Source organism: Erythrolamprus reginae, chromosome 8 (genome assembly GCF_031021105.1).
Source record: "Erythrolamprus reginae isolate rEryReg1 chromosome 8, rEryReg1.hap1, whole genome shotgun sequence".
Lineage (NCBI taxonomy): Eukaryota > Metazoa > Chordata > Lepidosauria > Squamata > Dipsadidae > Erythrolamprus > Erythrolamprus reginae.
In genome coordinates this window covers 16,901,661-16,917,009 of record NC_091957.1, presented here as the reverse complement: position 1 = coordinate 16,917,009, position 15,349 = coordinate 16,901,661, and the positions used below count along the sequence as shown (strand labels likewise).

General features: G+C 40.9%; 1 protein-coding gene across 1 annotated transcript; it reads right to left on the bottom strand.

The window, feature by feature from the left end:
* Positions 1–2,693: 2,693 nt before the first annotated feature.
* On the bottom strand, positions 2,694–10,848 carry LOC139171432 (vomeronasal type-2 receptor 26-like). Its single transcript, XM_070759661.1, has 6 exons — positions 10,711–10,848; positions 7,484–8,278; positions 6,148–6,360; positions 5,101–5,119; positions 3,184–3,604; positions 2,694–2,889 (listed from the first exon to the last, which is right to left on the bottom strand). The coding sequence occupies exons 1-6, from the start codon at positions 10,846–10,848 to the stop codon at positions 2,694–2,696; spliced, it is 1,782 nt and encodes a 593-aa protein (XP_070615762.1).
* Between the last annotated feature and the right edge of the window lie 4,501 nt (positions 10,849–15,349).

The following is a 15,349-nucleotide window of genomic DNA, read 5'->3' as shown; positions in this document are numbered from 1 at the left end:
AATGCTGAAGACCCACCTTTGTCACCAGGCGTGGGGATAATTACCATCTTCTCCCTCTTTTTATTATGTTTTCAGCCTTACTGTATGATGGATTAGGTTGAATGTGTATGATTGTATAGTTAGGGATTTTACTATGTATTAATGTTTTTAAATTGATTTAACTTCTACTATTATATTTGTAATGTATTGTATCACTATTATGTTGTGAGCCGCCCCAAATCTTCGGAGAGGGGCGGCATACAAATCTAATAAACTATAAACTATAGACTATCCAACGTCTGAAATGACCCAGGGACCCTTTTTGGCTAAAGCCAAGTTCTCAACCAGGAAAGATTTCTATTTAGGTCCTTCTGGGTCCGTGGGAGAAGTGAGCTGCACCTGTTGTACCGGTTTAAAGTTTTCCCTGGAGTATGTGGCCCAAAAGCAGAGCTGAAACTTAACTCAAGTAGTTCTCAGCCTCAAAGATTGCTGGGCGTTTCTCTGGAGAGAAATAAAAGTGAAATAATCCCCGTGAGATTCTTAAAGATAGAGTAGAGACTGGTTGAAATCAATCCACAAGAATCGAGACTTAGTAAACCTATAGTAAAGGGAATGCATATTTAATTATACATGTATTAACTTCGGCTAGAATTGTATTTATTTTATTTATTTATTTATTAAATTTGTATGCCGCCCCTCTCTGTAGACTTGGGGCGGCTGAACTGAAAGAGTGAATGTCCAGAAATGAATAGACTAATGTTGGCTATACGGGAGAAAGAACAAAAACTGAATACTATATGACACGGGAGCTATTTTATGGATGGTTGGAGAACAAAAACATAAGCCAGAATTAAATGGAAATTAGTGAAATATAGGAAATATGTTAAAGATGTAAACAATATGATGATTTTTACTAATATGTCAGATAAGACTATTGTGTTTAATATTACTGTTATATTCTTATTAGAAGATATGTTAAGAGAGAGAAATGTATAGGTTTATTATGCTTATTACTATTATTGTAAGATTAGAGAATCAATATCAATGCAATTTATACTGTGAATTGTGAATTTTGTTATTGCACATATATACTGTATCTCTATCTACCTCTCTCTCTCTCTCTCTCTCTCTCTCTCTCTCTCTCTCTGTGTAGATAGATAGATTAGCTAGATATAGATAGATAGGTAGATGATAGATAGATAGATAGATAGATAGATAGATAGATAGACAGACAGACAGACAGACAGACAGACAGACAGACAGACAGACAGACAGACAGATAGATACTGTGTGTTATGCTGGGCTTCTCGTTAATAGCCTCCAGTGAGAGAGGAATGCAAAGTCAAACACACACATGCCGTCCAGAAGAAATAAAAGTAGTTTATCTAAAACAATGTTAAAAGCACACATGTTTAAGCAGAGTCTAATTTCTCTAACCCAGATAACAATCCTGGAATGTGGTCAAAAGCAGGAACAAAAGAGAACAATTAAGGCAGCTGTGATTCCTCACAACTCCCCCTTCTTTGGGTCCACAAGAGTTAACTATGAATTGTCCAAAGAGTCAACAGAAATCCTGGAATAGTCCAAACCTTGGCAATAATCCTTCTCCAAACAAATAAATGCGCACTCCCCAACGCTCGTAATTTGTCATCAACCCCATTAACTTAATTGCCTCAGCAACAGGTATTCTCCCTTAGCTCCGACGATACCTGCGCAGTTGGTCCCTTCTAGCTATGAGCCTGTGCATTCGGGCATCTATCCACTGATCCTCCTCCGAGTCTGATGACTCACTAATGGGGTCATTAACTAAAGGGCTGGCTTCACCCATCTCTCCGTCTGATTCTGCTTCCCCACCATCTGAACCTGGCAATGAATCTTCACTATCAGAAGCTGCTGGCAATAATACAAATCTCTGTGACCCTGAGGATTCCCCTAAACCAACATCCAAATTCCCTGTTCCAGGAGGTGGCCCAGAGCCAACCACAACAGTAGGTTGGTAGGTAGCATAGGTAGGGAGGTAAATGATAGATAGATATAGAGACAGATATAGAGATAGCAACAAATATAGATAGATATAGATAACAATATATAGAGATAGAGGTAGAGATGATAGAGATAGAGATAGATGACACAGATATAGATAACATAATTGAGAGTTTTGGGATCTCAATCTTTGAAATTAACCCTGGAGGAGATTCACAGCTGAAGAAAAAAAATCTGACATTTGTTGCTATCGTGATTAAAGAGAAAATTCCAGAGGGATAGTTAATGCCCGAGCATGTCATAGATCTGAAGTAGCTGCCTGCTGAGTTATAGCTAATATTTACTTCATTTTGAAAGTTAATATATAACCCTGACTCTAACCTCCCAACAGAGGCTGATTCAGTATTTCTACATTCCAAGAATTAGGACAAAAATAAAAATCGTACATGAATAAGCACATTTAATCAATGCCTGAGCATTCATATGTAGCAAATCTAAAGTGACTTCCCCTCCTATCTACTGTCTCTCTTCTCTAGAAATCAGCATTGACTGCATAAAATGAAACTTTTCAGTTGCAGTTGGAATAAAATCTACTGAGAAATTTGCAATTTTCCACATACTCTTTATTTATTTTAAGAAAAATAGTTTGCTGGCTCATGCCAAGAAAACCACTTAGACCTTTTTCTAAATCTGAACTGTTGGAACATGTTAAGAGTCCGAATTCCTCTGTCTCATGTATCCATGTTTCTTCTGGCTGTAAGATACTCCTTTGTGTTCAGGTGTGGTCTCAGAAGGATAATGTAGCACTTGGGGATGAAGATGCAGCCCAGCAGCCCAGCACTGGAGGCCTGGATGGAAAAGACCTGCACAGCCACCATGTATTTCCCTTTGGTGCTCAGGTAGGTGGGCACAAAAGTCACCCAGACACTGCAGAAGACCAGCATGCTGAAGGTGATCAGCTTGGCTTCGTTGAAGGCCCCAGGCAGATTCCTGGCCAGGAAAGCCACCGTGAAGCAGACGGCAGCCAGGAAGCCCATGTAGCTGAGGGTGATGTAGAACATGACAACAACCCCTTCGTTGCATTGCAGGATGATCTCTCCAGGCTGGGAGTGGAGATCAGAGTCAGGGAATGGGGGAGAAGCTCCCAGCCAGGTGGAACAGATGACAATTTGGACAGCAGAACAAGAAAAGATGACGGAGTTGGCCAAGCTCTTTCCCAACCATCTTTTTGCTCGGTTTCCTGGTTTTGTGGCCAGGAAAGCCAGTACCACCGTGATGGTTTTGGCCAAGAGAGAAGAAATGGCAATGGAGAAGATGAGGCTGAAAGCCATTTGTCGGAGAATGCAGGTGGCTTTCCTTGGTTGGCCAATGAAGAGAGAAGAAGACAAGAAGCAAAGCAGGAGGGAGACAAGGAGGATGTAGGAGAGGTCCCGGTTGTTGGCTTTGACAAGGGCAGTTTCTCGGTATTTAATGAAGAGGATTAAAACAAAGCCTGTGATTAAGAAAAAGAGTAGGGCAAAAGAGACCAGGATAATGCCCAGAAGTTCTTCATAGGACAGGAAAGTTGTAACTTTGGGGATACATTTGACTCTGTCCTCATTTGGATATTTCTCATTGGGGCACTTAGTGCATTTTTCGGTATCTGAAAAAAACAAACAATATTATTTTTTGAACATTCCGCCTCTTAAATATATAAAAATATGTGGCTAAGAAGGAATGGTCCAGTGGCCTAGAGGTGAGCTCTTACCTCACAATCAGGAGGTTGTGAGTTCTATCCTAGGTAGAGGCAGATATTTCTCTCTCTGGGCACAATGAGAATATTATCTGCCGAACAAAACTCCGCATTGGCGACAGGGAAGGGCATTTGGCCAGTAAACATTCAGTTCCCAGACTCCATCCCGTAAGGGATTACGGGATTGTTAAATAATGATGATGTAGCTAGGAAACTGGAGGCTCAGGAGTTATTTCTTCTGTAATCTTCATTGGAACTTACATTATTAGAAATAAATCGTGAATCAGATCACCTTTCTAGGCAAACATCGCAAGTCCTGCCCCATGACACTGTTTAATATGCTGGATTCGGGCAGGATACCTATTTGGTGACATTTTCATGGCTGCCATTCTGCACAACTATGTGGAAATGGTCGGGAACAACCGGAACATTTCAGATCCAGTGTTCTGATCCAGCTCCCTAAACATGACAAACTCTCTGAAGTGAACTCAAAGATTTCTTTATTAGGAATGCCGGCAGCCCTAGCAAAAAGCTTATCTCTGACCGCAGGTTAACAAGTCCGTTCACCCGGGAGATGAATTGTGATTTGCCACACCTACTCATCTCTGCCCCCTTCCTTTTATCCCCAGAGCTAGAATGGGGCTTCGCTAGCAGTGGTGGACCAGCCCGTAGATTTCCACTACTCTCCTCTCCTCTGCACATGCATGCATCAAACACAGGACCCAGCTGTTCCTCCTTATCAGCCACCAACAGGCTGCTGACTCTCCATCTAAGGATTGATGGATGGCTCAGGTTCCACCTCTCTCTCTCTCTGACAGCTCCATTCCCTCTTGGATCTCCCAGGTTGTCTAGATGTTGACCTTGACTCCTCCACCTCCTCCTCTTCCTCTGACATATTGTCCTGCAAATAATCTGGAAGAAAAGGTAATATGGATGCCATGGTGTATAGCCATTACAATCCACACCACCTCATTATGGCCAGGGACACCTTTTCAGCAATCCTCAAGAGGAGACCAATGCAGAACCCATTGTAATAATCCTTTCATCAGGTGGACCTAAGATAATTCATCAAGTTGCAAAGAACTCTGATGTTTCTAGGATGAAAAAACTTTGCAGGACAGAAATATTTTCTCTGCTATTATTAAAACTTTTCATAACCTCCTCCCATCTCTTTCCAGCCTCTCCTTCAAAGTCTTTATCCTTTAATTCCCTTTCAATAAGAAATTGTGCAGGTCAAAAAGAAACAGTCAAATAGGTTAGCTTGAATCTGTCTTTCCATTTCCTTCAGGGTCACCCACCTTCCTGAGTGGAGATGGTCCCCTCCGGACAAGGAACACAGTCGTAGCAGCAAACTGGCTCTCCTTCTCGAGCACTCTTGACAAATCCAGGATAACAGCTTTCCACACATTTGGACTGAGGCAGGGACTAAGAAGGGAAAAAAACAACCAGGAATGCCAAAGAAAATGAATTAGGAGTCACCATCCATGGAAAATGGAGGTTGACATTGAACATTGGCAAAGTAGCCTCTGTGGTCTTCACTTGGCTAAATATGAAATTTCTGACTCCTTTGAAACAGATATAGAAGATATAGCTACGGACAGACTTTTCATTTACCATATTTTTCAGAGTATAAGACGCATCGTTTTCCTCCCTAACAGTGGCTGATAATTTGGGTGCGTCTTATACACTGAATGTAGCTTCCCCCTCCCCCCAAGCCGTAACTAGCTGCTAACAATCTCTTACCTTGCAGGCTCTTTCATTGTTTCTCCCTGCGAAGAATGTTTTCCAAGCCCTAAGTCTTTGCAGTTTTTTTTCATTGCTCTAACTTGCTCTGAATAAGTTTCTTTCAAGCCCTAAATAGGTGCTAACAATGTTCCCAGCTTTTACTGGCATGCAAGCTCTTTCATTGTTACTCTCTGCAAGGAATGTTTTCCAAACTCTGTCTTTGTAGGGGTTTTTTTTTCATTCACTACTTGCTCCGAATATTTGTTTCCAGCCCTAACCAGGTGCTAACAATATTCCCAGCTCTTACCGGCTTACAAGCTCTTTCATTGTTTCTCCCTGCGAAGAATGTTTTCCAAGCCTCAACTCTTTGCAGCTTTTTTCCCCATTACTCTACTTGCTCCGATTGTTTCTTTTTAGGTGCTAATGATGTTTCCAGCTCTTACTGGCTTGCAAGCTCTTTCATTGTTACTCTCTCCAAATAAAGTTTTTTAAAAGCCCTAACCAGGGGATAAAATAATGTGCTGAAGCTGACCAGACTAAGGACGCTAGCCAGAGGAAATACGTAGTAAGCATATTCTTTTCCTTATTTACCTCCCCCAAAACTAAGGTGCATCTTATACTCTGAAAAATACAGTATGTCTAAATGCTATTGCTAATGCTATTGAGCCCTTTGGAAATGGGCCCAGGAATTTTGGAAAACAGAGAAAAGACCCTAAATGTTATCCTACCTTGTTGAGCAACTTTAGCTGTGAAAGGAGGTCTTGGTAGATGATGAGACTCCGTCGTTCAAAGGTTCCCACAATCCCTTTCTGGAGCTTCCTCTTAGCAATAACCAAAAAGCTTATGATGGCCAGATCTGCTGCTAACTCTCCATTTTGGTCGAAATACAGTTCTCTGTCAGAAATATTGAGAAATGGGTTCTTCTCCAGAGAAGGATGAAACTAGTATTGGAACATCCAGGAATTTGAAAAGTACAAAACTTGGTTATTTCTCTCACATTTGTGTCTTTCTTCTATGGTTCTCTAATTTTCACATGCGCTTAATCTTTAGGAGACAACAGGCGTTGCCACAAACTTCACAAGTGAATGCAAAAGATTATTATTTTTTTTAAAAAAATCATTACTCCTATACTGATAAGATACTCCCTATATTGAGAAAATAAAATAGATAGGATTGGTCCATTATCGATAACCTTATATGGGAGAGATTATTTTTAAAGTCCTTGCAAGTGATAACATTGGTCTGTGATTGTAATAAAAATTGATTGAAAGGGGGAAGCTCGGTTGGATACATTTGCCATCTTGAGTTATTTGAAAATAAATAAAATATTTATGTATTATCTCAAAATCATACCTGATTGCTGCAAAACACACACACACACACTCATAGTGTGTGTGTGTGTGTGTATACACAGTATGTGTGTGTGTGTGTGTACATACACATACAGTTTATATAGTAGATAATGTATATTTTTGTGTGCCCGTGTGTAATATGTATGTACACATATGGCATATATACATAGAATTAAAGAGTATATTTTGGAAGTTCAGTAATAGTAAATAAATAGGGAAATTATATCTCTTTGAAGAGAGAGAGGCCAGACACCCTAACCCAAACCCAAACCCTTGACGTGAGTGACCTCAAGTTGGCCACCTTTAAGCCAGTCACATGACCCTTAAGCCACCCCTGGTCACATGATCATCAAACACTCCCACCTGGTCACATGGCCAGCAAGCTACCCCCCCCAAATAAGCCATGGCCACAGTGTGGTAGTAAACTTTTTTGCAGCCCTTCACTGTCTGGAAGGGACCCTGGAGGTCTTCTAGTTAGTCCAGCCCCCCTACTCAAGCAGGAGAACCTATCCTCATTCAGATAAGGGACTGTCTAGTCTCTTCTTATCCCCTGAATGAATAGCTTGGCTACATTTCTTGGCTTCCTGTAGCATAAGGATCGCTTTTGGATCCCTTCTCCAAAGGAACCATGATTATTTATTTTATTATTTATTATTTATTTATTATTTGGATTTGATTAACGGATCCATATCAGGACCCCTCCTCCCCATACCTGCCAGTGCTGCAATATTGGAGTCCCCAGCCTCCCTTCATCCTCCTTCCTTCTCCTCTTCAATCGGGAGGAATACGCATCATTCATGGCATGGGCCAGAGCCTCAAAGACACTGTATATCTCGTGGTTATTTGTCAGCTGGATCCTGTTTGTTTTCTTTTGGATGTCTAGCGGGGCTATCTGGGTGCACCTTCTCCGACCCCTGACAGATATGCCGAACTTTGAAAGGTTACACTGAAAATAGTGTTTTTGAAACTGCTTTTCCACAAAGAAATAAGGTTTGAAGGCATCGTCCGCCGGCGTTCCTTTCCCGCAAAATGCAAATTTCCAAATGCTGTGGATGTACTTGAAAAGCCTGCTCTTTCTCATGTTGTACAACACAAAATTTGTGAGGATCCAGACTTTCCCCCTGATGGGTCCTGGCAAACGCAGGAATGCTAAATGGAAAGGAAGAAATCGGTCCCAAATGGAATCGTATTCCAGGAAGTGCACAAAGACATTGACTTGTCTCCACTTGGAGAGAGCCTCCCTGAGGGGGGCTATGTTTCCAGTCTCCGTGAATTGTTGGGATACAACCACGCAAATTCCATTCCTGACAAGCATAGGTGTGAAAGTCCTCATGAAATGCTCTCCATTTTCCGTGTCTGAAGCAAAGAGGCCGATCAAGGTCCATCTGAAACGGAGCAGCAGTTGGACAATTGCTGGGTACTGGAACCCGTCTTTGGGGAACATTGGGTGGAAAAAAGGGAACTGAGTTTTATCACTCAGAGCCTCCGAAGCAATTTTATCATTGATCTAAAAAAGCAGTTAAGAATGCTGTATTATTGTTCTGCCTGGTATGAGAGCTGAGCAGTAATTAAGGTCAAAGTAAAACACACAGACGAGTTTCAGAAACACGAAAAAAATATATTTCATTAACAAATTGGCTGAGAACTGCAATTACGGCAAAAGGACGTCTGTTTACTGCCAAAGAGTCTGAGTTATCTTCAAGGCCGATAACAAATGTCCGAAACCCCCCCCCCCCAAGGTTCCTAAATAATATCTCCGAACTTGGCTGAAGCAAGGGTACTCACTATTTTTGCAATAGCTACAGTCCAAAGGCTGGGTTTCTCCAGGAGAGCAGGGATGTTGGTTTGGAGAAAACTCTGGATCTGTTTTTCTTTTTCTTTTAAACCACGAATGATAACTCCTGCAAAGAACACTCCCACAAAACCTCCCCTTTTATGCAGGCTGCAGAATTCCCTATTACTCTCAGCTGTGATTGAGACCTCCTCCTGCGTCTGTGCAACTGCTCCTGTCTCTCCCTAATCCTTCACACACACACATTCAGGATTGGATCATTAATCACCCCCTCCTCATCTGACCCAGACGAGACCCTGGCTGGGGGTTCCATGGGCATTACAGGGGCATCCACCTCTAACTCTCCAGCACCTTCAGCTTCCATATGTCCTTCTCCCTCATGCTTGGATGGACCCGGCTCCTCTGGCTCAAAATCTGTTATCAGAGGAGCTGGCTGTGATCCAACTACAACAGTTATAATGGTGTCAAATCAGATTAGATATGAACAAATCAAAGTTCATTCTGAAGAACTTATTAGACTGGGCTGCTGAGTAGCCATGTGTTGTGGCCTGCTCGCATCCTGCGCAATTAGTCATGGACCCAGAGGACACAGAGACAGTGGAGGCGTGGTATAGGCATCCTGTTCCTGACACCCGAAGATAACAGCAAAGAGGATATGGTGTCAGAGGCTGAAGAACAACTAGGGCTTTCTGTACCTCCTGAGATGAGTGACTCAAGAGAAGAGGAAGAGCCTCTTCTGGATGCTAGTGTGTACAGGGCCTCTAAGAGGCATGAATGGTTCCTTGGGAGGAGGTTTACTCATGAGTAGAACTGTTGACTACTGTGCCACGCCTTCAGGGTATTTAAGAGTGAATCATGCCATGCTTCGGTACAGAGAACAATGTAGCATCTAGTTTGTAGCTCTTGTTTTTCAGCTTGGGGTTTAAAGAAACACATTCTTAGCTTTCAAGAATGACAAATAATTAAATTAAATTAAATTAAATTAAATTAATTAAATTTTTAAATTAAATTAAATTTTAAATTAAATTAAATTAAATTAAATTTCTGAGGAGCTCCGGGCTTCCAGACAACTTCTGAATGTCTCCGCTTCTGAATCTTGTTTCAACTTGGTAATTATTTTCATGTTTATGAAGTAGTGTAGGTATTCCTGACTAAGCAGGGGTTGGACTAGAAGACCTCCAAGGTACCTTCCAACTCTGTTGTTGTTGTTGTTGTTGTTGTTGTTGTTGTTGTTATTATTATTGTTATTATTATTATTATTATTTCTTTCTGGGATGCTAGCCAGATGATAAGACTTTGTAATCAGTATGGTGAAGTTGTTGATAGACTTTACTTTCCCTCCCGAAAATACTTTAAAGTCTTGTACATAGTAAAATCTTTTATTAGTTAATTGGTGGTGTGCATTTGATTTCTGGGGGCTCATCACTGGGACGGAACAGGAGGTTTTAAAGAAGAGATTGGACAACCATTTGTCTGAAATAATATAGGGTTTTATGCTTGAGCAGATTGTTGGACTAGAAGATTTCCAAGGTCTCTTCCAACGCTATTGTACCCTACCCTGCCCTACTCTACTCTAGTCTACCTTCTCTTCCATTCCCTTCCCATTCCTGTTCTTCGTCCTCCTCTTTCTCATCCTCTTCCTCTTCCTCTATATTATTCTCTTCTGCCTTCTCTGCTCTTCTGAATTCTTTTCTCTTCTGCCTTCTTTTCTCTTCTTTTGCATTCTTTTCTGCATTCTCCTTTTCTTCTCAAAGGTTGTAAAAAAAACAATGTCTCACTCAGCCAAAGAAATTTTGGACTCGACTATGATCGTAAATCCAGGACTACCGCAATTGCCAACTTGAACCCAAGTGCATATGGCAGTTGTATTATTTCCACATGAAATTGAACGTTGCCATTAATGGGTCTCACAACTAGGGGTATTTTTTTAAAAGAATTGATTAGCCAATAGCAAGTCCCCTCCAAGAAATTTATTTTTCCTTGGGATTTGTATGATGAATTCAAATGGGGAACATAATAAGCTGTTGGGCTGTTTGTTAACCTAGTGAAAAATCAGCTCTTGAATCCCATGAGTACCACCATCCACCACTCATTTTTTTTCCAGAGAGAGAAAAACGCGCACATACATACACACACAACACACAAACCTGTGGAACTTTGTAAGGTGTTGCTACTGCTGACATCGGGATGGAGACGTCCCTATTAGCTGCACTCAGAAGAGCTAGGAGGTACTCTTTCTTTCCACAGCTATAGTTGGGGACATTGGCTTGTCCAGTAGAAAGCATGTCCACCAAGGCTTCTGAAGTGTACAAAAGGCTCAAATAGTTGTCGTGGACCTTGTAGCCAAGTGTGAGATTGTGCAGGAGCTGAGACTTTTTGTTTACCACATGGATATTGGAAATGTGGAGTAGAGTTGTTAAAACACTAAAAGAATGCTTACTGTAGGGAGGAAAAGGTTTGTGTCATTAGCAGCAGGAGCAAAAACACACGCTTAATTTTTTAAAAAAATTCTCTTTGTCTTCTCAACTTTGTTGAATCTTAATTATAGAAACATAGAAGATTGATGGCAGAAAAAGATCTCCTGGCCTATCTAGTCTGCCCTTATGCTATTTTCTATATTTTATCTTAGGATGGATCTTCGGAGAGGGGCGGCATACAAATCTAATAAATAAAATAATAATAATAATAATAATAATAATAATAATAATAATAATAATGTTTATCCCAGGCATGTTTAAATTCAGTTCCTGTGGATTTATCAACCACGTCTGCTGGAAGTTTGTTCCAAGCATCTACTACTCTTTCAGTCAAATCATATTTTCTCACGTTGCTTCTAATCTTCCCCCCAACTGACCTCAGATTGTGCCCCCTTATTCTTGGGTTCACTTTCCTATTAAAAACACTTCCCTCCTGAACCTTCTTTAACCCTTTAACATATTTAAATGTTTCGATTATGTTCCCCCTTTTCCCTTCTGTCCCCCAGATTATCCAGATGGAGTTCATGAAGTGTTTCCTGATACGTTTTATGCTTAAGACCTTCCACCATTCTTGTAGCCCGTCTTTGGACCCGTTCAATTTGATCCATCTCTTTTTATAGGTGAGGTCTCCCGAAATGAACATAGTATATTACAATGGGGGTCTCATCAGCGGTCTATACAGCGGGATCACAATCTCCTTCTTCCTGCTTGTTATACCTCTAGCTAGGCAGCCAAACATTCTACTCGCTTTCCCTGCGGCCTTTACATTTAGAAACATTAAACTACAGTTTCCATTGCTTTGGAATTATTGCATTATTGATCCGGAACAAAACAACCGATTTACAAATATGGAATTGGGCTGGGCTGAGACAACTACAACTGTTTCAACTGTTATTTTAATATAGTGGTGTAGGGTCTCCTGCTAGAGCAGGGGGATGGACTAGATGACCTGCAAGGTTCCTTCCAACTCTAATAATAAATAAAAATAAACGGAAAGTCAGAATTCAAATAATAACTGAGGCTTGAAGACTGACAATTCATTTTTATTTTCCCCAACTCCATCTTTGGATTAGAAGACCAAAAATCAGACCCAAAAAGAGGAAGCTGTGTAACTGCGATGTAGAAGTAAGTAGTCAAGTTTGAGATTGTAGGCAAGTGTGAGATTGTGCAGGAGCTGGGAATTCTTGTTCACCCTATGAATATTGGAAATGAAGAGAAGGGTTTCTATCTTCAGTTTTGGTCTATCCACATTTGCACAGTCTAATATTTTATTTAATTATATCTGCTGTAGGTGTTTCCTCATTTTTCTTTTCTATACTGAAATTCTATATCTTCTTTGTCTTCTAAAACAAATTCCTTGTGTGTCCAATCACACTTGACCAATAAATCATTCTATTCTATTCTCTATTCTATTCTCTATTCTGTATTGAATTGAATTCTATTCTATTCTATTCTGTAGGTGTTCCCTTGTTTTTCCAGTATTGTGCAAATACCATTCTTGCTGTTGTCAAAACACGCAAAACATATTTAATACATTCCCTTTATCATACTTTCCTGGTATTGTGCCTAATAAAACAGTAGTTCTGGCTTAGAATCTATAAGAAAAAGAAAACACTGAATATTTCTGAACTTGGAACTTATTTTGTCAAGGGTTGGACAATAGAAGTAGAAACTTGGTACTGAAAAAGTATTAATGTGTAAGCAAAATTGATCAAGACTGTACGTTGTTCGCTAATAAATAAATTGTGGGGGGGATGTAAAAAAAGAGTAGGGTCTTTTAAAATACAAAAAGAATGCTTACTGTAAAAAAATGTTAGCAGTAGCAGCAGAAGATAGAACAAAAGGAGAGGGTTAGAAAAACAAAGGGGAAACAACTTGGTCACAATGAATGACTTACGAACGGGAAGGTATAGAGGGAGCTCTGTTAAAAAGCCACTTTAAAGGGAATATTTCATTCATGGTGATGACTATACCGATGAGATGGTCTCCATCTTTGTAAAAGTTCAACGGGCTCTTCCCATCTTCATCCGCCAAACTCAATGGGCATTTCATTCCAAGCTTTCTGGAAACTGACTGGGACCTGAGAAGCATCAGAAGAAGAAGCAGCAGGAGGCCCATAGATCAGAGGGGGAATATTAATCCCCTTTCTGTATCTAACACAAGCAAGAAGAGTTGGCAGAATTGACAACGTTCTCGCACAGGGGAATGGAGACTCATAATCTAGAAAGGTAGAGAAAGCTACACAGATGCCACCAATCCCACCACTCGATCCCAGAGAGCTTGAACCTAGAAGAATTTATCCTTTCCTGATGCAAGATCCAATGTCTACTGTATATGTTAACCATAACAGGTCTCAAAGTCCTGGTAGGCCATAATTACAGGGAGAAGCGATGTCTCCTCTTGGGATCCTGAATTTCTCCTGAGCTCCATTTGCAGACAAGAGGCTGGAGAAAAACATGTTAGTGCAAAAATCAGAGATACACCCCCATGGGGGCAGTGCTGTGTAGTGGTTGTGGTCCTTCCTGCCAGGACATGTCCGGAAAGTGACGTTAGGAGAAGAGAGTTCAATAACAAGAGAACATAATTTTGTTGTCCTTCAATGTGGTCTATTGTCTCCAGAGTCTGCTGAGGAAGTCACCCAGAACTAAGTTTTAAGTTTAAGTTTTATTGGATTTATAGGCTGCCCAACTCTTGATGGATTCTGGTCGGTGTTCAATAATTTAAAAAGTATACAATAATTAAAATCCCAATAAAATAGTCAGTAAAACTGTTCTGTCTGGCCGGATCGATTATCAGGAAAAAAGACCCACTCACACTTGGGTTCAAAAGTACCCATAGGGAAAGTCTCTTTATAAAACAAAATTCTGCAATACAAAGGTTAACACAAGGAATGTGATGTTGGTTGCATTTCTCTCATTAGCAGAAGATAACAAAAATCCAGGATGCCAGCCAGCATAGAATCAAAAACCTCCGCTACTGATGTGTCTTCTTTAATTAACTACTCGCAAAGTCCGGGTGAAAATTACAGCTTAAGCCAAAATCAGGAATCAAAATCCAGGGGAACAGAAAAAGTCACTTATCTCTGAGGCAATTTCCTCCATGATGAATATTGTTTGCAACACCCCCTTTCACATCAGCCTGTCCTTATATACTGCCAAGGTGTGGCCAAGTGTCTCATAGATCTATTCAATTCCAAGAACCCCTTTTAGAGAGATATTCATATCTGGATCTCATCCTCCTTACTCTTGTATCTAACAGGGGGTCCTGATCCTCAAGGTCCCTATTGTTCTCTGACTCAGACAATACCCTAACTGGGGGTTCCTCAGTCCCTAATTCTTCCCTACTCTCAGACTCAGACAGCAAGAACACTGGTCTGCAATGCCAGTACTCATCTGTCTCCTGGTCCTTGAAATCTATGACCAGCTGAGCCAGACATGGACCACTCAAAACAACAATCCATAAAAACAACCATCACTTCTGGGCTGGAGCAGAGTACTGTAGCTCAATGGCCGCAGGTCTGCCGGCAAAGCCATGTTTTAAGGCCTTCCAGAAGGTCAGGAAAGTTGGGGCGATGCGGATCTCCGGGAGCAGTTGGTTCCAGAGCAATGGGGCTGCCACAAAGAAGTCCCTCCCTTGCGGTCCCACCAGTTGGCACTGTTTGGCTGACAGGACCCGGAGAAGGCTGACCCTGTGGGCTCTAATTGGTCTCTGGGAAGTATGAGGCAGAAGACGGTCCCATAAATAATCTGGTCCTAAGCCATATAGGGCTTTATAGGTGATAACCAACATCTATAAAGTTTTGTGATACTTTGAGTTGATGTCCCTTACATCTTGTGACACCAAAGAAGCAATTAGTACCCTTGAATAATATTTGATATTTAATGTAGGGCCTGTCGGTGATTTTCTTAACCTATCAGAGCTCCCTGTATTAATCTGAAATTTGGGTGAAGTGAAATTTCCTTTCCCATTTTTTCTAAGGAATGTCAAGTTTGGGATGAGAGCTGATCAACAGGTGGGGAGGTGTGGACTAAATTGTTAAAATAGGGAGACATGTTAGACATTTTAATTCTGGTTTTGTTCCAAGCCTGGAGAAAGATGCAGAAGGGCAAGCTGCAGTTGGAAAGGAGGTCTCAATTTTTTTTTAGGAATCAGAACCGATGTGACACAGCAATCAGTTCTGGGACAGCTGACAAATTGGGGGGGTTGAGAGTAGGTGGGTTTTTATGCAATCTTTGGGGCTTGGTGATTGAGATGCTTGTTCCTGTGCAAGAATGTGTTATTTAATATTTTAATGGTTCTGGCCAGATTC

Coding starts and splice junctions, on each gene's coding strand:
- LOC139171432 (XM_070759661.1), bottom strand. CDS start 10,848: ATGCTTTCTACTGGACAAGCCAATGTCCCCAACTATAGCTGTGGAAAG. Junction 6,361..7,483: donor CAATATTGCAGCACTGGCAG/GTATGGGGAGGA, acceptor TTCCAATACTAG/TTTCATCCTTCTCTGGAGAA. Junction 2,890..3,183: donor GGAAACCGAGCAAAAAGATG/GTTGGGAAAGAG, acceptor GGTCTTCTGCAG/TGTCTGGGTGACTTTTGTGC.